Genomic DNA, 26,369 nt, shown 5'->3' with positions numbered 1-26,369 from the left:
AGGAAGGCAGGAAGGAAACATTCTGGTGTTGCTTACAGAAACTGCCTCTCCATTAACCCTTATTACATTCTTGGCAGGACTAGACTTCCTGTCTCAGGAACTTCTCTGGAGTTTCTTTTCCCCTCCTTTGCTGGCACTTTGCTTGTGTGGAGTGACCATTCAAAGTTACAATGGCACTGAAAAAAGTGACTTATGACCATTTTCCCCACTTACGACTGTTGCAGCATCCCCACAGTCATGAGAGGCCAGGCGAGGAGATGCGTGCCTCGATGTGAGTGATGTTGAGTTGGCCACGCCCAGCCAATTACAGGTAGTTTTATCTTATGTTCTTGCAGACTCTTTCTCAGATACTTTCCACATGAGTGGGGACATGATGTACTTCTGCCAGATGTTTGCCCTGATGGAGATTGTCAATGCCTTGATAGGCCTCGTCAAAGCTCCTTTAGCTCCTGTCTGTATCCAGGTAATACCTTTGCAAACCATTTTGGAAAGCGTAAAAACTCATTTTTATGGGGCTGGCTAAAGGTTTACTTTGTCAGTGCAAGATATCAACCAAGGTGTCTCTTTAGTACTTTCTGTCTTAGAGTAGACATGACCAAGGATTGTATACTACATCATTCTGCTTGTTAGTAATTCTCTTGAGTGCGTTTTGAGCATCCAATGATGTGCAAAGTTTTGTCATGTAGAGTGAGAGCTCTTCAAAAGCTTCTTGTGTTTGATGCTTCATTAGAGTTTAAAATATCAGACTGGAAACCTGAAAGCTGTGAGTTTTAGTCCTGCCTTAGGCATGAAAGCCAGCTGGGTGACTTTGGGTGAATCACCAAGAGACAGAGAGTTCTGGTCCTGCCTTAGGCAGGAAAGCTATTGGGTGACTTTGGGCTGACCACCAGGAGGTGGTGAGTTCTAGTTGCACCTTAGGGTGGCGAGAGGAATTCCAGAATTCCTGTCAAGCATGGGAAAACCAGGGAGCCCAGGCAGTTCGAATGAATATAAAGGTCTATTGAAAATGCGTGCTCTCTACAAGAATCTGAACTACTAACAAGAATCTGAACTACTATTGGTGGTAGATAAAAGTCAGTGAAATTTAAAGAGGGCTGGACTTAGATCTTATTCTGGGCACAAAGGGACTCGAGACTGATGACACATTTGACTCCTCCTTCAGGCTCAGCCTGGTCATTCCCTACATCTCCTCAGCCAGCATCTATGGAATTCAAACTCCCAGATTTACCCAGCTGGTTCACCCAAACTGGCTGAGAAATCAGCGCAGTTCTTGATGGGTTTGTAGGAGGGTAACATTGTGCATCTGATTTTTTGGGGGGGAAAACATGTATTTCTGCATATTTGGGGGTCCCAGAAAGAACCCGTGTCTTCTGAAATGGCAGGCGCCTCCAACCTAGGCAAGTTTAAGACTTGTGGACTTCCAACTTTCAGAATTCTCAACTAGCCGTGCTCCCACAAATTCTGGGAGTTGAAGTCCACATATCTTAAAATTGCCAAGGTTGAGAAATATTGGTGTACTGTAGATGATAATTTCTCACCTGGGTGCCTCAAGGTGGATACACCTCTGGAGAAGCTTCCTTTGTCCCGTTGCCCACAGAATTCTTGATTGTTCTCGTTTTTCACTGGGGAGTTTTCTCCTACTCCTTGGGGAGAAAGGCAGATTACTTACAGTACTTTGCTAAAGTTTGCCCAAATATTTTAGCAACGCCCTTAAAAAGATGCAGATGTAAGTTTGTTAAAGAGAGATCCAACTTAGAATTAAAAGGGAGATTTCCTGACAGTGCAGAACATTTATCGGTGAAATGGCTTGACTCTAGAAGTTGTGGGTGATCCATCGCTGAAGATTTCTAAGATGAGACTGGATAACCACTGCTTGTGAAGGGGGTTGGACTAGAAAACTTATAGAAAACCACCCTATAAAAAAAGATGTTGAAGCTTTAGAAAAAGTGCAGAGAACAGCAACCAAGATGATTAGGGGACTGGAGGCTAAAACATACAATGAACGGTTGCAGGAACTGGGCCTGGCTAGTCTAGGGAAGAGAAGGACCAGGGGAGACAGGAGAGCAGTCTTCCAATATTTGAGGGGCTGCCCCAGAGAGGAGAAAGGGGTCAAGCTGTTTTCTAAGGCACCTGAAGGCCAGACAAGGAATAATGTAAACTGAACAAGGAGAGATTCAACCTGGAAAAAAGGAGATGTTTTCTGACAGTGAGAACAATCAACCCATGGAACAGAAGTTGCCTTCAGAAGTTGTGGGAGCTTCATCCCTGGAGGCTTGCAAGAAGAAATTTGGATTGCCATCTGTCAGAAATGGTGCAGGATCTCCTGCATGAGCAGGGGGTTGGACTAGATGACCTACAAGGTCCCTTCCAACTCTATTAATCTGTATCTGTACCTCCAAGGTCCTTCAAACCCTGTTCTATCCTATATATCCTGAAGCCACTTTTGTCATCCTGCTAGTTTTGTCTATGTTTATATCCTACTGTCTAGTTTTCTGGGACAGAAGCTGAATGAATTAGCAATGTCTTTTCTCCCAGCGTTCCCACAACAACTTTCCCATCTGCATGATGGGAAAAGGAATCTTACCTGCTTTCCCAATCCCTAAAACAGGCGGGAATTCCTAGAGATTGGAATTGAACTGCTGGAAGACAGCAGCTTGCAATAAGCTCGGGTGAATCCCACTGAGGTTTGTTTCCTTGTTGGGTGTTGTATGTTTGAAGCGTCTGATCTCGGAAGCGGGATAAACCTTTCTCTCTTTTGGCCCCTTTCCAGATCTTTGGCAGGAATTTTATATTGTTTGTAGTTCTTGGAAACGTGGAGGAAATGCAGAGCAAAGCCGTCGTGTTCTTCATCTTCTACATTTGGAGCACGGTGGAGATCATCAGGTACTTGGGGTGGAAAGGGGGCCCTTCCACCTGAAATCCTTTGCGGAATTCTTGCCTTTGCCGTCTCTTCATTATTGTCCCTACACACACACACACACACACACACACACACACACACACCCCTTTTCTGTGTAGCTTTAACTGAACCATTTTATTTTCTTTTGCAACTCTCTCGTTTGCAATTGCTTCACCTCTTACTGGTTGCAAACAGAGGTGGGCAGTGTGGCATTGTTGGTGCCCTCTGAGCTGGGTGGTTTTCCTGCAGACATTTCATTACCCAACTAGGTAACATCATCAGTGCTGGGAAGGAGGGAGGGAAGGAGAAAGGAGAGGATTGTGGAATCCTTGGTGCCCTCTGAGCTGGGTTGTTTTCTTGCAGACATTTCATTACCCAACTAGGTAACATCATCAGTGCTGGGAAGGAGGGAGGGAAGGAGAAGGGAGAGGATTGCGGAATCCTTGGTGCCCTCTGAGCTGGGTGGTTTTCTTGCAGACATTTCATTACCCAACTAGATAACATCATCAGTGCTAGGAAGGGGGAGGGGGAGGGGAGGAGGGGGGCAGGATCCTTGGGCCCTGGTGGGGTTTCGCACTTGCCTAGGTAATCATCAGTGCTAGAAGGGGGTGGCATTTGCTGGATAGTTGGGTAATGAAGAGTCTTTAAGAAAACAGTCCAGCTCGGGAAAGCACCAAGGTTCCCCCAACCCTGAGCTACAAATAATCCCTTCTAGAGGTTGGTAGTTTAGTCCCCAATATCTGTAGGAAAACCTCTGCTTTTAAACCTCTGCGATCAGGAGAGTAAAACTCTTACTATGCTTTTAGAATTATGCCGTTTTTTCTTCCTGTTGAACAGGTGGCGTTGTTTCTATTTCTTCACTAGTGTTATCTTTCCCCTCCCCCCTTTTTATTAGTTTATAATATAAAATGCAAAAGAAAATAGTTGGAAAACGGGGGAAGAAGAAGGGAAGAGCGTAAAAGAAAGAGAAAGAGAAGGTGTGGACGTCCGTCTCCCTTCGATGTAGTAAAATAAGATAACATCAAACCTCATCTTTTTACTTTTACATAATGGTATAAACTAGTCATTTTTTACAAGAACAAACCCATCTGTCTAAGTGAGAGCAATCAACCCATGGAACAGAAGTTGCCTGCAGAAGTTGTGGGAGCTTCATCAATGGAGGCTTTCAAGAAGAGACTGGACAGAAATGGTGTAGGGTCTCCTGCTTGGGTGCGGGGTTGGACTGGATGACCTACAAGACCCCTTCCAACTCTGTTACTCTGTAACTTCTGTAATGCCCAAAATCAAAGTTTCATTTTTTTCCATTCTAAATACAAAATCCAGAAGCAGTTTTCAAGTAGGAACAAAATTAATTGTGTGTGTGTTTTTTTCCTTAATCAAGTCAGTCAATTTAGCCATCTCTGACTAGTCTTATCTTGATTTGGTCAGGTGAACTTTGTAAATCTTGATTTTTTTTTTTTTTAAGTTTTTATTGTTTTTTAACATACAAACAAAACCACAAAACATAAAAGCATCAGCTCCCCCATATTTTTATACAAACAGTAAGTCGGTTGGTCCATCAGTTTTGTGCATTCATCTCATAGTCACAGTTACAATTACCTTATATAATACTCTTATTATCAATACAAACTTATAAATCATAGTATCACTATAAAAAAAAAGAAATTTGACTAAACTTTTATTCGATCATGCCTTTATGAGATAACTATATTTTAAATAATTTATTCTAAAACAAATCTTATAATCATACCAATTCTATCCTAAATAGGAAAGGAAAAAAAAAGAAACAGAAAACTATTATATAAATATAGTATCAAACACCAATAAAAAGAAAAGAAAAATAAAGTCAATATTATTCCTTATTGTCTAACCTTTATATTTTTGTATTTCATCATTCAACCATTGATAGAAGAGATCCCAAACTATATAAAATTGTTTATCTTCTTGCTCTCTAATTTCGAAAGTCAATCTACTCATCTCAGCACATTCCAATATTTTCTTTACAACTTCTTCTTGCAATGGAATTTTCTCATTTTTCCAATTTTTTGCAAATACAATCCTAGCAGCAGTCAATACATTTACAATCAAATATTTCAACTCTTTACTATAAGTATCTGGTAGGATTCCCAATAAAAAAACTCCGGTTTCAAGTCTATATGCTTCTTTGTCATTTTTTCCAACCACATGTGGATTTTAGTCCAATATTTTCTAGCGTCCTCACAAGTCCACCATATATGGTAGTATGAACCAGGTTTCTGATGACACTTCCAGCATTTTTCGTAAATCTTGATTTTTAAGGCCCGTATAAAATATACATGAAGTTTACTAAGGAACATCTATGCTTGCAGTGTGCGCAATGAGATGTAGGGTGGTGGTGGTTGCTAATCCACTCCATTGCCTTCTCCTGTAGCCTTGCACCCACCAGGTGAGGGGTAATAAGAGATGACCGATGTTTGTGGGTTTCCTTCTAGGTACCCCTACTATTTGCTTTCCAGCATCAATATAGAATGGAAAATTCTTACTTGGCTTCGATACAGCGTATGGATGCCCCTCTATCCGTTGGGAATGTTGGCAGAAGGTACGTAGCTGAGGTGGCATTCAGCCGGTTCTGACTGGTTCTGGAGAACTAGCAGTGGAAATTTTGAGTAGTTTGGAGAACCAGCAAATCCCACCTCTGACTGGCCCCGCCAACCCCATCTCTTCTCCGCCTCCTGAGTCCCAGCTGATCCGCTGGGTCTCCTTTGGTTGCCCTGCGCAGGAGAACGGAGCTGGAAAGCAGGTTAGCGGGGTGGGGAGGGAATAGAGATTTTGCAGTATCCTTCCCTGCCACGCCCACCAAGCCAAGCCACACCCACTAAGCCACGCCCCAGACCCGGTAGTAAAAAAATTTTTGAATCCCACCACTGGTCCATGGGAGAAATATGGATGGATATACTGCCCTGGTGAGACCACACTTGAAATAAACAACTTACAACGGCACCGGGAAAAGTGACTTATGACGGCTTTTCACACTTTAAGACCATTGCACCATTCCCAGGGCCGTGTGATCAATATTCCGACACCTGGCAACTGGCTCAAAGTCACGACGGTTGCAGTCCCCTGGGGTCACCTGATCCTCTTTTGTGACAAGCAGAGTTCAGTGAGGAAGCCCAGATTCACTTCACAAGTGTGTGACTAACTTAATATCTGCAGTGATTTCACTCAGAGGGGAGACCAGACCACTCAAAAATCCCAGGGTGGGCAGTTAGCCCAAAACTGGAAGGTTGCATTTGAGTTGGTCTTGTCTTGGGCAGTTTTCTCTGGAGGGTATGTTGACTGGACAGCATCTACTCTGCCTTGTCCAGCCTCCGAAGGATTAGTTCAGTTTTTACCCTTGTTCTTTGCTCTTCTCCAAAAGGCCTTTTAACTTTTCCTTTCTGCTTTTAGCTGTAGCCGTGATCCAGGCCATTCCTATCTTCACCAGCACCGGGAAATTCAGCTTCACCCTCAATTATCCACTGAACATCACCATCCCATTTTCCGTCGTTCTGCAGCTCCATCTCATCTTCTTATTCCTAGGTGAGTTTCCACTTGGCAGTTGGTATCATAAAGACACTCGGGAAAAGCTTAGATACTGTTGTGGCCCACCAGACTCGGACAGTGAGGAGGCTGGGGAGAAACTTGGGCCAGTCCTGGAGTCTGAGGGATGCTCTGTGGTCGGAAGCAGAGATAGAGCCAGGGCCATCCGACATTTCCCAGCTGCCTACAAAGTCGGAGATAAGTGGGGAGGAGGAATGGCTGGAGCCTGCTCCAGATGCGCGTATGCACAGAGCTGTCAGGAGAGGAGAACAATTAATGAACAGGAGCCAACTCGGAAGGAAAGGCACACGTAGACACTGAATGGCCCTTCCCTAGGGAATAAATGGAAGCAAAAGGGGAATGGTGGTTGCAGGAGACCATTAGTTCATATTTCTTTGGGAAGATTTGCTTATTGTGGTTCGTGCCTCACAGAGACTCCTTGCCAGGTTTTACCGCTTTGCAACTGGAAGCTCTCGTCTAAGGACTGATGAGGTCTGTTCTTGCAATTAACCCTGGGGAGGATTATTGTTGAGACTTTTTCTGTGTGTGAAGGCCATGGATTCACAGTAACTAAATAAAGGGGGCGGTTTTCGGGACAAGAAGAGTTTCTTGGTTCTGCTAAGCCTGGGTCAGAACAGATACCACACACACACACATACACATATAAGATAATATTGGCAGTTTATCTTGAACTTACAACATTTCATTTAACGACCATTTGACCGGCACTGAACAAAGGACATCTGACCGTTTTTCACACTTAACGTCTGTTGTAGTAATGGTTGCGTGATCAGAATTGAGACATTTGGAAACTGGGATGTGTTTTATTACCATGGCACTATCACCTTCTGACAAGCAAAATCCACGGGGAAGCCAGATTCACTTTTAATGACTGTTATTAACTTTTAACAACTGCAGTGATCGATTCATTACCCCCCCCCCATGGTAAAGAAAAGGTCACGAAATGGGGCAAAATTCACTTAGCAACAGGAATTCTGGCCTCTGCTGTGGTCGCAAGTCGAGGGCCACCATGTGTCCATATACAAACACAGAGAGAAAGGGTTGACTTTCAGTTACGCTGGTATCAGACACCATCTTCGGTGTCTGAGCTTCTTGCTCTCAATCCTTTGTCAGTAGGAATTAAAAACAACCCAAGCCACGACTTGGTGCTTCCATGGAAGAGTGGACTTCTCCAAAATTGCAGGGTATTTTTGGTCCCAGGAAGTATATAGAAGGCGTTCTTTAGAGTAAGTCTAAAGAACTTGCTCATGTTATCATGAGTAGAGTCTTGACTGACCAACAAAGATCTAAAGACCTTTGATAAGAATCATCTGCATCGTAAAATCATTGGATGCAGATCTTGAATTCCACCACATCACTGTGGCCCTCACTGAAATCTGGTGGGTTGACAGGAGACGAATCCTTGGGCAGAAATTCTGGCCACTGTTGCCCCTCTTAAGGTGCTGGGACTGGTCAGGGGCTGGTCAGGGATCTCCTAACCAGGGTTTTCCTTGTTTGTTTTGCTTTGGAGGCGAGGTCTACACAATTCCCACCCTCTAGGAATCTTTTTCTGACCTCTGTCGGTCAGGAAGTCAACCAAGATGCCGAGCAGCCACCGGCCATACGTAGAATTTATACAAATTCTATGAGAGATTTTCTACGGGAGATAGAAAATCAGTTGACAGGCCAGGATGCAGCATGGAAGGAGATTGGCTTGTTCCACTAGTTGTTGAAGATGTGAACAAGAGAAGTCCCTCTTCTGTAGCATATTTTGGGAAAGTCTATTATCCTCATTGACCAGTATCTCTCAACCTTGGGGACTCTTAAGATGAGTGGGCTTCAACTCTCAGAATCCCCTAGCCAGCTATGCTGGCTGCAGAATTCTGGGAGTTGGAAGTCCACCCATCTCAAAGTCCCCAAGGTTGAGAATCCCTGCCAGGATGGTTCTCCATGCAACTGAGGGAGTCTGGGGGTTGAAGTCCGCCCATCTTAAAGTCCCCAAGGTTGAGAAACCCTGCTAGGATGGTTCTCCATGCAACTGAGGAGTCTGGGGTTGAAGTCCGCCCATCTTAAAGTCCCCAAGGTTGAGAAACCCTGCTAGGATGGTTCTCCATGCAACTGAGGAATTCTGGGGTTGAAGTCCGCCCATCTCAAAGTCCCCAAGGTTGAGAATCCCTGCCAGGATGGTTCTCCATGCAACTGAGGAATTCTGGGGGTTGAAGTCCGCCCATGTTAAAGTCCCCAAGGTTGAGAATCCCTGCCAGGATGGTTCTCCATGCAACTGAGGGAGTCTGGGGGTTGAAGTCCGCCCATCTTAAAGTCCCCAAGGTTGAGAAACCCTGCTAGGATGGTTCTCCATGCAACTGAGGGAGTCTGGGGGTTGAAGTCCGCCCATCTTAAAGTCCCCAAGGTTGAGAAACCCTGCTAGGATGGTTCTCCATGCAACTGAGGAATTCTGGGGTTGAAGTCCGCCCATCTCAAAGTCCCCAAGGTTGAGAATCCCTGCCAGGATGGTTCTCCATGCAACTGAGGAATTCTGGGGGTTGAAGTCCGCCCATGTTAAAGTCCCCAAGGTTGAGAATCCCTGCCAGGATGGTTCTCCATGCAACTGAGGGAGTCTGGGGGTTGAAGTCCGCCCATCTTAAAGTCCCCAAGGTTGAGAAACCCTGCTAGGATGGTTCTCCATGCAACTGAGGAATTCTGGGGGTTGAAGTCCGCCCATGTTAAAGTCCCCAAGGTTGAGAAACCCTGCTAGGATGGTTCTCCATGCAACTGAGGAATTCTGGGGTTGAAGTCCGCCCATGTTAAAGTCCCCAAGGTTGAGAATCCCTGCTAGGATGGTTCTCCATGCAACTGAGGAATTCTGGGGGTTGAAGTCCGCCCATCTCAAAGTCCCCAAGGTTGAGAATCCCTGCCAGGATGGTTCTCCATGCAACTGAGGGAGTCTGGGGTTGAAGTCCGCCCATCTTAAAGTCCCCAAGGTTGAGAAACCCTGCTAGGATGGTTCTCCATGCAACTGAGGAATTCTGGGGGTTGAAGTCCGCCCATCTCAAAGTCCCCAAGGTTGAGAATCCCTGCCAGGATGGTTCTCCATGCAACTGAGGAATTCTGGGGGTTGAAGTCCGCCCATCTTAAAGTCCCCAAGGTTGAGAAACCCTGCTAGGATGGTTCTCCATGCAACTGAGGAATTCTGGGGGTTGAAGTCCGCCCATCTCAAAGTCCCCAAGGTTGAGAATCCCTGCCAGGATGGTTCTCCATGCAACTGAGGAGTCTGGGGTTGAAGTCCGCCCATCTTAAAGTCCCCAAGGTTGAGAAACCCTGCTAGGATGGTTCTCCATGCAACTGAGGAATTCTGGGGGTTGAAGTCCGCCCATCTCAAAGTCCCCAAGGTTGAGAAACCCTGCCAGGATGGTTCTCCATGCAACTGAGGAATTCTGGGGTTGAAGTCCGCCCATCTTAAAGTCCCCAAGGTTGAGAAACCCTGCTAGGATGGTTCTCCATGCAACTGAGGAATTCTGGGGGTTGACGTCCGCCCATGTCAAAGTCCCCAAGGTTGAGAATCCCTGCCAGGATGGTTCTCCATGCAACTGAGGGAGTCTGGGGGTTGAAGTCCGCCCATCTTAAAGTCCCCAAGGTTGAGAATCCCTGCCAGGATGGTTCTCCATGCAACTGAGGAATTCTGGGGGTTGAAGTCCGCCCATCTCAAAGTCCCCAAGGTTGAGAAACCCTGCCAGGATGGTTCTCCATGCAACTGAGGAATTCTGGGGTTGAAGTCCGCCCATCTCAAAGTCCCCAAGGTTGAGAATCCCTGCTAGGATGGTTCTCCATGCAACTGAGAAATTCTGGGGTTGAAGTCCGCCCATCTCAAAGTCCCCAAGGTTGAGAATCCCTGCCAGGATGGTTCTCCATGCAACTGAGGAGTCTGGGGGTTGAAGTCCGCCCATCTTAAAGTCCCCAAGGTTGAGAAACCCTGCTAGGATGGTTCTCCATGCAACTGAGGAATTCTGGGGGTTGAAGTCCGCCCATCTCAAAGTCCCCAAGGTTGAGAAACCCTGCTAGGATGGTTCTCCATGCAACTGAGGAAGTCTGGGGGTTGAAGTCCACCCATCTCAAAGTCCCCAAGGTTGAGAATCCCTGCTAGGATGGTTCTCCATGCAACTGAGGAAGTCTGGGGGTTGAAGTCCATCCATGTTAAAGTCCCCAAGGTTGAGAATCCCTGCCAGGATGGTTCTCCATGCAACTGAGGAAGTCTGGGGGTTGAAGTCCGCCCATGTTAAAGTCCCCAAGGTTGAGAATCCCTGCCAGGATGGTTCTCCATGCAACTGAGGAAGTCTGGGGTTGAAGTCCGCCCATGTTAAAGTCCCCAAGGTTGAGAATCCCTGCCAGGATGGTTCTCCATGCAACTGAGGAAGTCTGGGGTTGAAGTCCGCCCATGTTAAAGTCCCCAAGGTTGAGAATCCCTGCCAGGATGGTTCTCCATGCAACTGAGGATGTCTGGGGGTTGAAGTCCACCCATGTTAAAGTCCCCAAGGTTGAGAATCCCTGCCAGGATGGTTCTCCATGCAACTGAGGATGTCTGGGGGTTGAAGTCCACCCATCTTAAAGTCCCCAAGGTTGAGAATCCCTGCCAGGATGGTTCTCCATGCAACTGAGGAAGTCTGGGGGTTGAAGTCCGCCCATCTTAAAGTCCCCAAGGTTGAGAATCCCTGCCACGATAGTTCCTTGATTCCTATTAGTGTATCTGATCTCAAGAATGGGAAAAACTCATCCTTCCTGTTTTTTCTTTTCTTTCAGCGCCATTTATCCTTTTCCGTCATCTCTACAAGCAACGTCAGCGACGCCTTGGACCTAAAAAGCGGAAAATACACTAATGGGGAGTCTCTTGTTTTCTAATCTTCCTCAAAGATGGGTGCAGGCGGTGGGCTTCGGGCTCTTCCAAAACCCCTTTCCTCGCCCTATTAACCCGAAAACCAATTTTGTAGTCGCGATGACACGTCTTCCTTGCCTGACAGCAGAAAATAGATCCGTCCAAGCTAATGTGTTTTCCTCTGCACCTCCCTCCCTTCTCGGGTAAGCTAAGCAGGGGATTCATACTCAAAACCTCTTTCCTATGAAGTAGACCTGGAAAAGACCGGAGTGAAAAGAAAGCTGCTTTCCGGGGGAGGGAAAAAGCATTAAAAAAAACTCCGCCATCCAAGAGATGCAGAGAAGAGTTTTCCCAAACACCAACTTTAGGAGGATCTAAAAGAACCTACAAACGTAGTTAAGGCTTGTTAAGGATGAGCCCGTGAGAAACTTTCCTGTGGCTTTAAGGGAGCGAGTGGTTTGTTAGGATTCCTTACCCCCAACAGCAAACATGACCCAATCTAGAGGGGCCAATTCATTGCCTCCTTCTTCCTAGGGGCACGCTTGTATTGGATTCTTTATCGCCTGTAAACTTCCCGACACACGAGTATTAAAATCTCAAAATCAAATTTAAAATAAGAGCAGGCCTCTGCAGGAGAAAAAAAACAACCCAGGGAGCAGAGCCCTTCTTGCGATAAAGAACAGAGCTGGTTCAAATCCCTCGTAGGCTTGAAAAGTGCTTTTTGACGGTTTCCGGCTTAAGAATATGGACCGTGTCAACTTCCCAACAAGCTGGCGACCGTGCCCGATTCCAGGAAAGGTGCCATTCAGACGTTAAGGGAAGAAGGGACGAAGAAGCTGCACTTGGGTGCGAGCCCCTCATGGCAATCTGGAGGCGAGCTTTGCATGCTCGAGGCTGGGTGGATTTTTTTTTTTCCTTTCTCCAATTGGGGAAAACGTGTTTTGGATCCCGCAAGTCCTGAGCGGCTGCCTTGATACTGATTTTCCTTCTCGGCAGCGAGAGCCTTTGGTGGTGGCATTTAACATTTTTCACCCCACCCAGCCACTCACCCCCCTCCTGGTCACCGGGCAAAGAGGGCTAGGAATGTACTTGGAGTTGGGGAGGTTAGTTTAATGGGTTGATAGTGCGGGCACTTCGTTACGAATCTGTGTTGGCAAGTTTGGGACAAGGCGAATCCAAGGCGTATTTCTAATAATAAAACGCTTCTAAAAACACCCCCGTTGTCTGCATTCCCTGGCTTTGCCGTAGGTAGCAGCGCGGATGAATATTCAATTATTATGTTGCCCGTGCGGGGACGGTTTCATTCCTTCGCTTGCTTCCTCCAGATGTGCTTGAACATCTGTGCAATTGCTGCGTTTGGAGATGCAGCGGATCTAAGGCAAAAGGGCCATTCTAGGTTGCTGGAGGCAGCCATTCGGCAGCTTTTCAGCTTACTCAACCAGCAAACCCCGGGACAGATGATGCCCGGTCTATTAAACCAGGATTTCTGGCTTGGATAACTGTCTTGGCTGTGTGCACCAAAAGCCATTGAGGGAGGACAATAAAGGCTGTTGAGGAAACTATGTGTCCAGCCCAGTAATTGTTACAGGATGAACTAACTTGTTCCCCCCCAAAATACAACTTGCCCCGAAAGTAAGTCCTAACTTGATGTTTACATGTGCCCAATATAAGCCCTACCCCACCCAAAAAAGCCTTAAGACCCCACCCACTCCAAATCCCACTCCTGGCTGGATCCTCCCACGAGTCCCCATGTGGTCCGTTTTGGATGCAGGTAAGTGCATCCTGCTTTTAATCTGTCGTGGGCTGTTTGTAGAGATGGGAACACCCTCCCGGGGTTCATGATGGAAAGAAAAGCGGAATACAAATGGAGTCAAGTTTAATAAAAGTCCAATCTGGGTGAGGAAAGCAGTCTCGACATTTCATAGAACAGGGGTGTCAAACACAAGGCCCACGGGCCGCATCCAGCCGGCAATGTGGTCAGGTCCGGCTCATGGGGCTGTCTTGGAAAATGTAAGAGGCCGGCTCACGTCGCTTTGGCCCAGTCTACCCAATGCAAAGAGGAAACATGCCACCAGTTTGGGGAGTGGCGTCAAGCTGGCCACGCCCACCCAGTTGGCCATCCGAGTGACCATCCCCAGTTGGCCATGCCCAGTGAGTGGAGTCAAACTGGCCATGCTCTCTCCATTGGCCATCCTAGTTAGCCAACCCAGTGGTCATCCTAGTTGGCTACCCAGTTGGCCATGCCCAATGAGTGGAATCTAACTGGCCATGCCCTCCCAGTTGGCCATCCCAGTGACCATCCTAGTTGGCCACCCAGTTGGCCGTGCCCAGTGAGTGGAGTGAAGCTGGCCACGCCTTCCCAGTTGACCATCCTATTTGGCCACCCAGTTGGCCATCCCAGTGACCATCCTAGTTGGCCATGCCCAGTAAGTGGAGTCAAACTGGCCATGCTCTCTCCATTGGCCATCCTAGTTAGCCAACCCAGTGGTCATCCTAGTTGGCTACCCAGTTGGCCATGCCCAGTGAGTGGAGTCAAACTGGCCATGCCCTCCCAGTTGGCCACACACACACACACACATCCAAGGTCGACCACAGCCCTGATGCAGCCCTCAATGCAATTGAGTCTGACACCCTTGTTAGACAAGGTGAATCCTCCACAGAGTCTCTGCCTCGGAGCTGCTCACATTCGCTCCGTCCCACTGCTAGAGAAGTCCGTTTGCAACGGTGTGATGTTGTGGTCGTAAGTAGCATACTCGGAAGACCCGGAGCTCGCCATTTTGAGCTGCTGGGCTGCGTGGGTGAGCTGGAAGGCCGCGTCGGGGTGCGCCGTGTCAGGCAGGAGGGTGCACTCTCTTTCCAGGATAGCCGCCACTCCTTTCAGGAGGTCCAAAAACCCGAAGGCCAAGGCGGCCTTGCGCAGCCGGTTGAGTTCCTGGAAAAGGCAAAAAAAGTTGTAGGAAAATCAGCCATCGCCTCTCTGGCATCATCGCTCTGGCTCAGAAGGAAAGATTCTGGGCTACAGCCCCTCACACCCTCCCATAAATGATTGGACTCTGGGAGAAAAAGGAAGCGGGAAATCTGAAGAAGACATATTTTATTCTCTTTGGATTGTGGTTTCATTGGGTATGTTTATATGTGATGGGTTTTCAATGTTGTAAGCCACCTGGAGTTGCTTTGAAACGAGGTGGGTGTCAAATAATTATTATTACATTTATTGTCAGAGTACAACATGCGTACAATGAGATTGGCTGAGCCGCCCTTCGTGCACGCGCACATGTACACACACGCAGCATGGCAACCTGTGTTTCCCAGTTTCCATCTACTGGAAAATGTGAGACGCCTGACTAATAGCTGAACATTGATTGGCCTTCTGCCTCAATGCTCACCTTGTAGAAGGTCAGTGTTTTCTCGGGGAGTTTTCTTGCGTTCCTGAGTATCTTCTGTACGTCAGTCTGTGGGAGAGGGAAGAAGACACACAAATCGTGGCCAAAGCGGAGCTACCAACCGAAGCGAAAGACCTTATTCTTCCTCGCTTTGCTCCGTTGGGAGCAGGGAGATGTATAATTGTCTGCCACATCTATTCATCTCCACCCCTTCCATTTTATCCCCAGAGATAGGGGAAGAGCTGCTAGCAAAGGACCGGCCCATAGGTTTCCACTGCTCTCCTCTCCTCTCCTCTCCTCTGCCTTCTGTGTGTCAGGCACTGGACCCAGCTGTTCCTCCTCTTCCTCATCAGCCACCTCCAGACCTGGGGGCTGTTGACTCTCCATCTGAGGGCTGATAGACATCCCAGGCTCCATCTCAATCCCTCTCCCTCTCTCTCCCTCCTTCTCTTTCTCCTCCTCCTCCTTCTCTTCCCCTCTCCTCTTTCTCCTCCTTCTTCCTTTTCCCTCTCCCTCTCCTCCCCCCTCTCCTCTATTCCCTCTCTCCCCCTCAGAGCTCCCAGGTGGTCCTGATACTGGCCCTGACTCCCACGCAGTCTCCTCCTCCTCTGATTCGTCCGCTGGAGAGGCTGGCAGCCGACGGGCCACAACCGTCCCCTCGAATTGCGCAAATGCTTCTCACGCACAGAGGGCAAGGGCAGGTGAGGTCTTCTCCCGGGAAAGATCGCCGTTCCGATTCACCTTTTTAGTAAAGGAGCTTTCTCTGCCCGTGGGGAGCAGAGTTGGATCCCGCCTGACTTACCTGCAGGCCGTTCGGTTTAATCCACACGGTGACGTTCTGAGCGTAGCTCCGTTTGTTCTTGGGCTGCAAAGGGAAGGGGCTCTTGTTGTCATCTTCCCCGTACGGGTTCTCCTTCGCATCTGAAAAACAAAAAGTGTGTGGCTAGTCCTCATCGAGCGACCACAAGAGGGACCGGCGATTCAGTCGTTAAGCAAAGCAGCTGTGAAATGGACATCACGATTATGCTTATGATTGACTACAGCTTTACAGAGTTTTGAAGGCTGGGGGATCCTGGGAGTTTGAAGTCCACAAGTCTTACAAGTTACCACTGATGGAGACCCTGGGTTAGACTAAAGACCAGGATGAGGTTCTGCTGTTACTTATCTCAGGAATTCTGAAATATTTTGAGCATTCAGCCAGGGTGGCGCAGTGGTTCGAATGCAGTACTGCAGGCTGCACCTGCTGACTGCCGGCTGCCTGCAGTTCAATTCTGAGCGGCTCAAGGTTGGCTCAGCTTTCCATCCTTCTGAGGTCCGTAAAATGAGGACTTTGGGGACAAGAGGCTGACTCTGTAAACTGCTTAGAGAGGGCTGTAAGGCTCTGTGACGTGGTATATAAGTCAAAGTGCTGTGCTGTTCTATCCTACGGGTGTTAAACTTGCTGTATCACGTTGCCATCCCAGGATATATTGTGATGTTTTTTTTCCCTTCATGGAGCTGGGGTGGGCGTGGCCTCCATGTGACACATCTGGCCTGCGGGCTGCCAGTTTAACACCCCTATTCTCTTCCTTCCTCTTCTCTTGCTATGGTGGCTCAGTGGTTAGAATGCAGCCATTACAGGCTAACTTTGCCCACTGCCGGCAGTTCGATCCTGACCAGCTGAAGGTTAACTCAGCCTTCCCTCCTTCTGAGGTGGGTAAAAGGAGGACCCAGATTGTTACAGGCAATATACCGACTCTATAATCCGCTTAGTGAGGGCTGTAAAGCACTGCAAAGTGGTATATAAGTCTGGGTGCTTTTGCTATTAACCTTCACTTCCCAAAACTTCAAGAAGCCCAGCAACAATTCCTGAAAAGGGGATCCTGAAACGGATTCAGAAGGATGGTGACGCCAACACAAATCGGAGAGCCTGCGAGAGGCATTTCACTGCTCACATAATAGTCATGAGGATAAAACACCCAAGAGCAGAACTGCCAACTTCTAAGGCACATCAAGGCATCTGTATCAAAATGGAAGTTAGAAGCAGGGAAGGAACGAGCGGCACCATTTAAACCAGCACGGCCAGTACCTGAGATGGGACCAAGCTGGGCCATCTTGCCCAGCCAAGGAAGTGGCTCTGGTCCTGGCTCAAAGAGAGACATCATTAAGTTGGACTTCTTCTTGCTGTCGGCTTGAGAATAGAGCATCCCATACCATTCAGGTCTGGAAGGGAGAACCAGAGATTCACAATGAAAGTAGCTGTTGTTACTTAGGGGAAAAAAAAGGGGACATACAAGTAGCCTTTGACTTATGACCACAACTGAGTGCAAAATTTCCCGCTGCTAAGTTCTTAAGGGAGCTTTGCCCTATTTTACACGTTTCTCCACAAGTAAGATGATACAACAGTGGTGGGACTTATTTCCAGGGGGGAGGGAGGGATGAGTCTGTCTTCGGAGATGAGGTGGATCAACGATTGCTTTCGTGGTGTGAAGACAATGACTTGGTCCTCGATACCAATAAGGAGCCTATAGTGGACTATATAGAAGGAACAGATTAGACACCCAGCCCTTGCTTATCAAGGGAGGCCGAGGGGAGCAAGTGGCCAGTTTTTAAGTTTCTGGCTGTTACCCTAAAAGAGGACCTGACCTGGGGTGCCCACATTGCAGCCCTGATCAAAAGGGCCCAGCAGAGATTCTACTACCAGAGGCTTCTCAGAAAACAACAACTGAATGGAAAACTGCTGGGGACCTTCTACCGCTACACCAGAGAGTATCTTAACTGACTGCACCTGTGTAGGGTTGGCCAATTGCACAGTGGCAGATAGGAAAGTACTCCAGAGGGTTAAGGTCATTGCCCAGAGGATCATGGGTTGCCCTCTGCCCTCTTTGGAAGAGCTTTATAGCTCCCGCTGCCTTAAGAAAGTTCAAAACATCCTCAAAGATCCATCTCATCCTGGGCCTCCCCTTTTTTTGACTATTACCATCTGGCAGACGGTACAGGACAATAAAAACAAGGACAAACAGGCTGAAAAACAGCTTCTATCCCAAGGCACTAACTCTTTTGAATTCTACTGTATAGTGCAATTTGAACGCAATATCAGGGGTTTTTAATTCAATGTGTAGAGTACGAAGGATGTGTGTTTGTGTTTCGTTTTTATACTTACAATGTACATTGAAGATGGCATTTAGGTGTAATGACAATAAACTAAACTAAACTAAACCTAAAAAGACCTAACCGGAAAATAAGACCCTGTTTTTTTTTTCCAGGATGCTCGTAATAGAAACCCTACCCCCAAAATAAATCCGCTAAGATCGTTTAGACAGACGGATGCATTTAGACCATATTTCTCCCAAAATAAGACCTAGCTGGAAAATAAGGTTTAATGCGTCTTTTAGAGCAAAAAACTAATATAAGACCCAGTCTTATTTTTTGGGAAACATAGTTCATACGCACATATGTATTTTCTTCTGAGCCACAACTGCCTTTCTGGCGGCTGCATCCACGTTGCCACCACCCACCCCGAGGCCAACCTCCGTACCCCAACTGAACAACAGCCACCATTCCTTCCACTTTCAGGCTCCCATGAAGGAGCACACAGAAGTTGGGGATCTTTCCCGCAATCTGATTGGCTGAATTCTCATCTTCAACATCCTCGACGATGCCCGGGCCCATTTCATCTCCTTCTGGGCAGGAAGAGAAGAGAAGAGAAAGCCGTCAGAACCTGCTCCGTCCTGCGGGGCCTGCCAACTGGAGAACTGCCAGCCTGGAGAAGGTAGGAATCACTCACCTTTGTTAAGCGCGATGGGCAAGACCAGGTGTCTGGACAGGACCGGCGGGCTGGCGATATCTGCTATGTCAATAAAGCCAACGATCTCCAGATCTACAAAAGAAAAGGTGCTTTCAGGGTCTGAGAACTGGGCCTGGCTAGTCTAGTGAAGAGAAAGACCAGGGGAGACGTGACATCAGTCTTCCAATACTTGAGGGGCTGCAACAGAGAAGAGGAAGGGGTCAAGCTATTTTCCAAAACACCTGAAGGCCAGACAAGGAATCATGGATGGAAACTGATCCAGGAGAGATTCAACCTGGAAATAAGGAGGAATTTTCCGACAGGGAGAACAATCAACCCATGGAACAGAAGTTGACTTCGGAAGTTGTGGGAGCTTCATCCCTGGAGGCTTTCAAGAAGAGACTTGGACTGCCATTTGTCAAAAATGATGTAGGGTTTCCTGCTTTGGGGTAGGGGGGAGAGTTAGCTCAACTCAAGGACTAGATGGCCTACAAGGTCCCTTCTAACTCTGTTATTTTGTTAAAACTTCATTTTCATTTCACGCAGGTGAAATATCTAAGGAGATCCTGTATCATCCAGTTCATGGCTGTCCCAAATGTGCTTTTTCCAAAAGCCAACTGGACTTCCTTGGTTTTTTTATTTGAAAGTTTCTATTCTTATCCAAGAAGTTTCCTCAGTTTATGAAGCTTTCTCTCCGTGACACAAATTTGCTGAACACCAGAAGTTCCAATATTTGAGGTGCTGCCACAGAGAGGAGGGGGACAAGCTATTAAAGCCCCCGAAGCCCACACAATGAAAACAATGGATGGAAACTGAAGGAGAGAAACAAGGAGACATTTTCTGACAGGGAGAACAATCAACTAATGGAACAGAAGTTGCCTTCAGAAGTTGTGGGAGCACTGGAGGCTTTCAAGAGGAGACTGGACTGCCATTGGTTAGAAATGGTGTAGGGTCTCCTGCTTGGGCCGGGGGGGTTGGACTAGATGACCTACAAGGTCCCTTCCAACTCTGTTATTTTGTTAAGACTTCATTTCTGTCTACTGAGCTTCTCAATCATCCGGGTGATGGTTTCCTCAAGGGTGTTTTTGCAAAAGGCAATTGGACTACCTGTGCTCCTCGGAGTACGACCACCACTGAGTCCAGATTTCTGTTGTTAAGTGAGACACTGGTTGAGTGAATTTTGCCCCCTTTTACCGCCTTTCTTTGCTCAGTTGTTAAGTGAATCACTGCAGTTATTAAACCAGTAACACGGTTGTTAAGTGGTTTCCCCACTGACCAAGATGAGAGAGCAACTTGTTGACCTAGAAGTTGGATGAGAGAGCTACTGGTTCTGAGGCAACACTGCGTGATCCAATGGACGCCCTGAGAGAAAGCAAGGTCCAAGCCTTTGGTATTTGGTCAAGGAAACAGCAGGGATATATATCCCTGAGTCCTGGGCACTAGAGTTAGCTCAAGTCAAGGAAGCTTCGCCTTCTTCCAGAAGTGGAGCATCACAAACAGCCTCGGAAACAGGAATTTAATGGATTTTTGCTTTATGTAACAGGTCCCATAAGGGCACGGTGGCTCGGCGGCTAAGACGCTGAGCTTGTCGATCAGAAAGGTCGGCAGTTCGGCGGTTTGAATCCCCAGCGCCGCGTAATAGAGTGAGCTCCCGTTACTTGCTTCTGCCAACCTAGCAGTTCGAAAGCACGTCAAAAATGCAAGTAGAAAAATAGGGACCCCTTTGGTGGGAAGTTAACTGTGTTCCGTGCACCTTTGGCGTTTAGTCCTGCCGGCCACATGACCACGGAGACATCTTCGGACAGCGCTGGCTCTTCGGCTTTGTAACGGAGATGAGCACCAGCGCCCCCTAGAAACAGAAAACGACTAGCACGTATGTGCGAGAGGGGAACCTTTATCTAACAGGTCCCATTTTACACACTTATTTTATTGGGCGTGATGGTTAGATGTTATGGGCTTTAAAGCACCAGAAGAAAGTAAATCAGAAGAGAGCAAGGGACAAAGTTTACCTGTGTTAATTGTTTTAGGGATGGGATCGATTTCTTCATCTATAACGAATGGCTCCGGCCTGGGAAAAGCTTGCACATCTGAAGACAAGTGGCCGCATTTCAAGACAGCGTGGAAGGGTGTGTACGCCACATCTATTAGCTTTCTAGGGCAAGAAATGATCATCAGTAAAAATCCACAGAAACAAATCACTATGTGAGGAGTTATCTTTCAGGGTGTGGGTGGGGGGAATGCAGATCTACTGGGTCTTTCTGCGCAAGGGCTCAAGCCATGTTGAGCAAGCGCTAGAATTTCCACATCACGCATTAAACCAGTGTGCAACCTAGATCTTGAATGTGAAATGGGCCCTAAATTCCTCTAAGCCTGTTGCCTCCCTTGCTTTACTTAATTACTTATTAATTCCCAAAATTTGAGCTTTACAAATTCTTCAACTCTGGTTTGAGAAGAAGCCTTGTAGAGAAATGTATATAATCTGGTTGCACGAATAACACAAAAGGGTTTTTTTGCAACATTAGCACATAATTTTATGTGAAAAACCAAGCTTAGTATTATATACAGAATATGACATAGCATTTAGTTGCTATCAGCTAGTAATTCAATGCTTTCTTGGCTCAATGGCTTATATAAGCAAACCAGCCTAATTTCCTTTATTTTCATGCATTGCTAAACCTCTTGAGAGAATTAGATGGAGCATCCAAATCCTATTTATAGGTAGGCGGCTAAACTGGTCCTTCACGACATTCGGCTGAGTCACATAGATCTGCTTTTGCCAATCTGACCTCTTCCAGATATGTCTAGGGTTAAAGAAGTTGAAGCTGCATGTATCACCATAGCTGTCCACATTGGTGACTTTAAGATGTGTGGACTTCAACTCCCAGAACTCCCCAGTCAGCTGTGCTGGAATTCTGGGAGTTGAAGTCCACACATCTTAAAGTGGTCCAGTTGAGAAAGCCCTGATCTAGAAGGCACCAGATTGAAGGAACGTGATGAAACCCACTGTCAGGATTCCAGCGATCACCCTAATTAAATCATGAGCCTCGAGCCAAACTTCAAAAAACTTCAAAGAATTTATCAGGAGCGACATACTGGCAATGACCTATATGAAACCAACTCTGGCACAGAGTTGACCCTGTTTCCCCACTCCATCCTGGGTGTCTCATAAATCAAAATTCTCCAATTAAGCACTTTTATGGGCTAGCTGTCATCAATTACGTTCTCCAATTAAATACTGTCCTGGGCAAAAGCTCCGATAACTTAGTTACAATCTTTTAAAGGTAAGTGTTGGAATGTACTTTCAGTTTCAAAACTGCTGCACTGCTCTTCCAGATTTCTTCCCCCCACCCCCACCCCTTGTTTATGGCAACTCTAAAGCAGGCATAGGAATGCTTTATGAGTTGACACCCAGACTATAACTAGAGGCAGTTTCACCCAATGATTCTTAACCAAGATTGCTTACCCAAACATTGACTGTACGTTTTTCAAGCAAAGGGGCCCATCGATGGTAAAAATCTGTCCCTCTCCATTATTTAAGTCAATGAGCCGTTCAAGGCAGTCTAGAGAATCGGAGCTTTGGAGCTTCAAATGGAAAGGAAACACAAAGTTTTAGTGACAGTGGAAAAAGCATATCAAAACACTTTTTAAAAAAAAAATCTCAGGAGGGAACTTCCAATCATCAACAACAAAAATAATTAATGGACACAGACTTGAGGAGAGAACAAGGGCAAAAAAATAGCAGAGAAATAACCTTTCAACCTCCCGGGACATTACAGATCATGAACTAGCCACTTCGGAAAAAAGAAACTTAAAAGAGTGTTAAATTAAAGGGTTACAATCAAGCAAGGGATTGCTGAACTCACAGACATCAAATTCAGGCTTATAACAATTCTTAATTGATAAAATTGTTTGTGTTGAAAGTTAGCACCCACCCCGCCCTAGAAGAATGAAATATTTTAGGAAATATTAAAAAAGAAGAATATTCTATTTCCCTAAAGGGAGAAATATGCTCTGGGGGACAGAAAGCAGCCCCCAGCTTTCTTGATAGCCCTCAGCAGATGTCAGCACTTAGGAGATAAAGAGATAGCTCTATTCATAAGCAAATACCCTCACCCAAGATCCAACAAAGATAGGATTAGCCCTCAACCACACTAGGAATTGCCCAACTTCACTGTATCACCCTCAGAAACTTCAACCAAACCTGGGAGCTAAGACAACCTACGGAGCCAGCTATGACCCCCTAGGTAACTCCCATGGGAGTCTGACAGCAGCCAATAGAAGACATGTTCTTGCACAGGAACAGGAAGCTCAAGTGCAACGCCCAAGAGAAGATATAAAGACCCTTCACTCTCAACTCCATGGGGTCAGCTGCACCAGAACCACAAACATCTATCTTAGTCCTGTTCATCAATAAATAGACCCTCTTTCTAATCAACCTCTAGCCTGCACTTTGTCTCCAGTGTCCTTCTCCCGGCTTGGAACTGAACCAGATGGATATTTCTTCCAACACCTGTAACCTATCTCCTATGTTATCTCCATCTGCATAGCCCACCAGTGTTCCCCTCCCTTCGCCTGCCTCACCCCAATTTAAATTCTCTATCGGTCTCATCGCTCCACGTGCCTGATAAAGAGGCGCAATTCATAAAAATACTCTGCCTCTCAGTAAAGCTGGTTCCCCTCCAAATCCCCATTAAGGCCAATGCAAATCGGGGACTCACCTAATTGTATCCCCACCTCCTGGCCCTCAAAGGGGACTCACCTCTTCGAGGTTCGCCATGCACATGACGTAAAGCTTGGATGGAAAGGGAAAAGGCAGCGGAAACCGGTTGCTTTCGCTCCGCTGGCTGAGCGTGGACAGAGAGTGCCGGAGGGAGCCCTTCCCAATGCCCAAGCTGCCATCAGTGACCAGGACAACCTGGCAAGGAATGGCTGCGCCCCACTCCTGCTGCACGATGCTGCAAACCCCCAGCAGCGCTGACTCCAAACACGTTTTGTCGTAATCGTCTATATTACTCAGGGCTTCCTGGGAAACAAAGCGGACACTTTATGGTGAGGACCCGGAGCGTGACACAAACGTAACAAACTCCAAAACGTAGATAAATGTCCTTTAATGCCTCCAACGTGGCCCCACTGCTCAATAATTCTCAGTTGGAGATAAAAACGTACTCAAAAATAGTCTTCAGAAGAAAGCAATACAGTCCGAACTTAATGAGCAGATAGAGGTGAAATAAAAAACCAAACAAATTACAGTGAAGAAATTTCCACAACGGACCAGGATAAGTAATTACCAACTTCAAGGAGATAACAAGGCACAGTCTGTTGGAAGGACACCAACCAACATAACTTCAGCCCAAAATAAAACACACTTTGCTTCTGGCAACTCTGTGTTTTAACCGTCTCTCTTATATACTAATCTCCCCAGCTGCAACCAATGTGGGGGATCATGGCCACCTCCTCTCTCGTAAGAATTGATTAAAAGGCTGATGTTAGTGCCCTAATCTTTCAGGGCACCAATCAATCCTATGGCTGCACTCCCATCAGCAAGTCCCAGAAATATATTTTTACACTTTTATGGAAGGTCAGGAGACTGGGGCCCACCTCACCTTTGGGGAAAAGATTGTTACACAAGGTGGGGGCAACTACAGAGAATGCTCCCTTCCTGGAACCCACCCGTCAAAAAAATTTTGCTAATGGGTTTTTCAACATACCTCCCCTACCTGACTAGGTGGGATGGACTGATACAACATGATGGAGGCAGTTCCTATACTTTATAATATTTAGAAAGCAAATTGACATAGTTACCCATCCAGCAGAGAGAGACAAAATACATTGTCTAAATCAGGGGTCTTCAAGCTTGACAGCTTTAAGACTTGTGGATTTCAACTCCCAGAATTCCTCCTCCAGTCATGTTAGCTCAGGAATTCTGGGAGTTGAAGTCCACAAGTCTTAAAAGTGGCCAAGGTTGGAGACCCGTGCTCTAAATTTACGATCTATCAATATACAGCAGGTGATCCTTGAATACAAGCTGAGATTGCTGCTTTTATACTGCACCTGGAGCGTGTTGTAGTCTCTTGTGAAGGGAACCATCAGCTCCCAGAGAGATGAAAACACAATCAAGGCGGTAAACTCCAATTTGTAGTTGGTCGCCATGTGCTCAAAAAGCATTGTCAGACCATGGGCCGCTAAATGCTTCCGCTGATATTCTTCAGAGCCTTCAATGGAGACTGGCCGGGTCATGGAGAGGGAAACGTCCATGACCACAACGGTTGGCATGGTGGCCCGTTCTTTGAGCCGTCAAATGCAAAAGGGGAAAAAAATCTCTGCAGAGGAAATAAAGTAAGATTTTCAGCATTCTCTCCCGTTCAAATTACATGAGGGTGTTCACTGACCCCGGTAAATCAACTCGATCAATATTAAGAAAGCCACTGTTGAGTTTGTTTGATATATAAAGGCTGGATTTATCTCCACTTTCTTTTCCTACACTCCTTCCTTTCATTCTTTCTTCCCTCCTTCCTCTTTCATCTTTTTTCCCTTCCTCTCCCTCCTTCCTCTTTCATCTTTTTTTCCTTCCTCCCTTCTCTCCCTTCATCTTTTTTCTTTCCTTCCTTCCTCTTTTCCCTTTCTTCTCTCCCTCCCTCTTTCATCTTTTTCTTCTTTCCTTTTTCCCCTTCCTCCCTCTTTCATCATTTTTCTCCCTTCCTTCCTTCCTCTTCCCCCTTCCTCTCCTCCCTCCCCTTTCATCTTTTTCTTTCCTTTCTTTCCCTTCCCTTCCTTCTCTCCCTCCTTCCTTTCCTCCTTCTCTCCTTCCTTCCTTCCTTCCCATCCTCTTCCTTCTCTCCTCCCTCCCCTCCTTCCTTCTCAAGCCTAACACCTTCCTTCCTTCCTCCCTCCCTTCTCCCTCCCCTCCTTCCTTCTCATGCCTATCACCTTCCTTCCTTCCTTCCTTCTCCTTCCTTCCTTCCTTCCCACTTCCTCCTTCCTTCCTCCCTCCCCTCCTTCCTTCTCATGCCTATCACCTTCCTTCCTTCCTTCCTTCCTTCCTTCCTTCTTCCTTCTTCCTTCCTTCCTCCCTCCCTCCTTCCTTCTCATGCCTATCACTCTTCTTCTTCCTTCTTCCTTCCTTCCTTCCATCTCCTTCTTTCCTTCCTTCCCATCCTCCCTTCTCTCCTCCCTCCCCTCCTTCCTTCTCATGCCTATCACCTTCCTTCCTATCACCTTCCTTCTTCTTCTTTCTTTCCTTCCTTCCCATCCTCCCTTCTCTCTTCCCTTCTCATGCCTATCACCTTCCTTCTTTCCTTCCTTCCTTCCTTCCCATCCTCCCTTCTCTCTTCCCTTCTCATGCCTATCACCTTCCTTCTTTCCTTCCTTCCTTCTTCTTTCCCGTTCCTTCCCCTTTCTCACACCCTGGGGCGCAACTGTCCTACCCAGGACGAAGTCCCACCTCCCTTCCGCCCAGGGCTTTCCTGGTGGTCTCCCATCCCCGCTCAAACTTCTCCGCTCACTGTCGCTGTTTCGGACCCCTCGTCAAGCCGGCCGGCTCGTTTATGGCGGGGTCTCCGGCACGCGGGTCTCCCCGCCCCCCTCCCGGCCCCACAGGTGCGCCGCGTCAGTCTTCCCCACGGTCGGGGCTCCCCTGCCTCCTCCCCACCGTCGCCCCGTGCGAGTTCCAAAACATTCCCCTCCGCTACAAAAGCCGCGAAATTTGGTTCCCGGGTCGTCAGGGGCCGCCCCTTCCGAGCATGCGCGAGCCGCGCGCGCAGGCTCAGTAGGAACCTGGTTCAGAAAGTACCTATTCGGGGCGGCGCGACAGGCGCAGCGCGACCTCTAGAGGGCAGCCGCGAGGACGCTAGTGAACCCAGCTCTTTGCAGGATGATGATTGACTATGATTGTTATGA

The 26,369-nt window shown here is 47.2% G+C and overlaps 2 protein-coding genes across 5 annotated transcripts in view; one reads left to right on the top strand and one right to left on the bottom strand.

Moving 5' to 3' along the window:
* Nucleotides 1-12,538, top strand: part of HACD3 (3-hydroxyacyl-CoA dehydratase 3) — a 29,134-nt gene extending 16,596 nt beyond the window's left edge. Inside the window, exons 7-11 of the mRNA XM_087941877.1 lie at nucleotides 336-463; nucleotides 2,771-2,883; nucleotides 5,371-5,477; nucleotides 6,326-6,457; nucleotides 11,252-12,538. Of these exons, the coding sequence (XP_087798003.1) occupies nucleotides 336-463; nucleotides 2,771-2,883; nucleotides 5,371-5,477; nucleotides 6,326-6,457; nucleotides 11,252-11,328 (557 nt within the window). The 3' untranslated portion in view covers nucleotides 11,329-12,538. The remainder of the gene's footprint in view (nucleotides 1-335; nucleotides 464-2,770; nucleotides 2,884-5,370; nucleotides 5,478-6,325; nucleotides 6,458-11,251) is intronic.
* A 645-nt stretch (nucleotides 12,539-13,183) lies between these two features.
* Nucleotides 13,184-26,231, bottom strand: INTS14 (integrator complex subunit 14). 4 transcript variants are annotated; one of them, XR_015745149.1, is made up of 12 exons: nucleotides 25,976-26,207; nucleotides 24,525-24,793; nucleotides 23,233-23,496; nucleotides 21,937-22,055; nucleotides 20,483-20,625; nucleotides 18,474-18,566; nucleotides 18,225-18,369; nucleotides 16,776-16,909; nucleotides 15,510-15,628; nucleotides 14,711-14,776; nucleotides 13,638-14,256; nucleotides 13,184-13,517 (listed from the first exon to the last, which is right to left on the bottom strand). XR_015745149.1 is itself a non-coding variant. In XM_026709298.2 (11 exons), the coding sequence occupies exons 2-11, from the start codon at nucleotides 24,744-24,746 to the stop codon at nucleotides 14,005-14,007; spliced, it is 1,557 nt and encodes a 518-aa protein (XP_026565083.1). In that variant the 5' UTR covers nucleotides 24,747-24,793; nucleotides 25,976-26,231; the 3' UTR covers nucleotides 13,184-14,004. The 4 variants fall into 4 exon arrangements, 3 of the variants coding, with proteins under 3 accessions (XP_026565083.1, XP_026565084.1, XP_087797989.1); XM_026709298.2 differs by having other exon boundaries at nucleotides 13,184-14,256; nucleotides 25,976-26,231; XM_026709299.2 differs by having other exon boundaries at nucleotides 13,184-14,256; nucleotides 18,225-18,366; nucleotides 25,976-26,143.
* Nucleotides 26,232-26,369: the final 138 nt, after the last annotated feature.

This window comes from Pseudonaja textilis, chromosome 13 (assembly GCF_049901715.1).
Source record: "Pseudonaja textilis isolate UNSWEBS1 chromosome 13, rPseTex1.2, whole genome shotgun sequence".
In the NCBI taxonomy this organism is placed as follows: Eukaryota; Metazoa; Chordata; class Lepidosauria; order Squamata; family Elapidae; genus Pseudonaja; species Pseudonaja textilis.
This window is presented reverse-complemented; position numbering and strand designations above follow the sequence as displayed.

Bases quoted from the DNA above. Each gene is read 5' to 3' on its own strand.
- INTS14 (XM_026709298.2), bottom strand. From the start codon at position 24,746: ATGCCAACCGTTGTGGTCATGGACGTTTCCCTCTCCATGACCCGGCCA. The intron at 18,370-18,473 runs GTGAGTGATTCC...CTTCCTGCCCAG, and splicing joins GCCCATCGCGCTTAACAAAG to AAGGAGATGAAATGGGCCCG. The intron at 14,777-15,509 runs GTAAGTCAGGCG...CCTCTCCCACAG, and splicing joins TTAAACCGAACGGCCTGCAG to ACTGACGTACAGAAGATACT.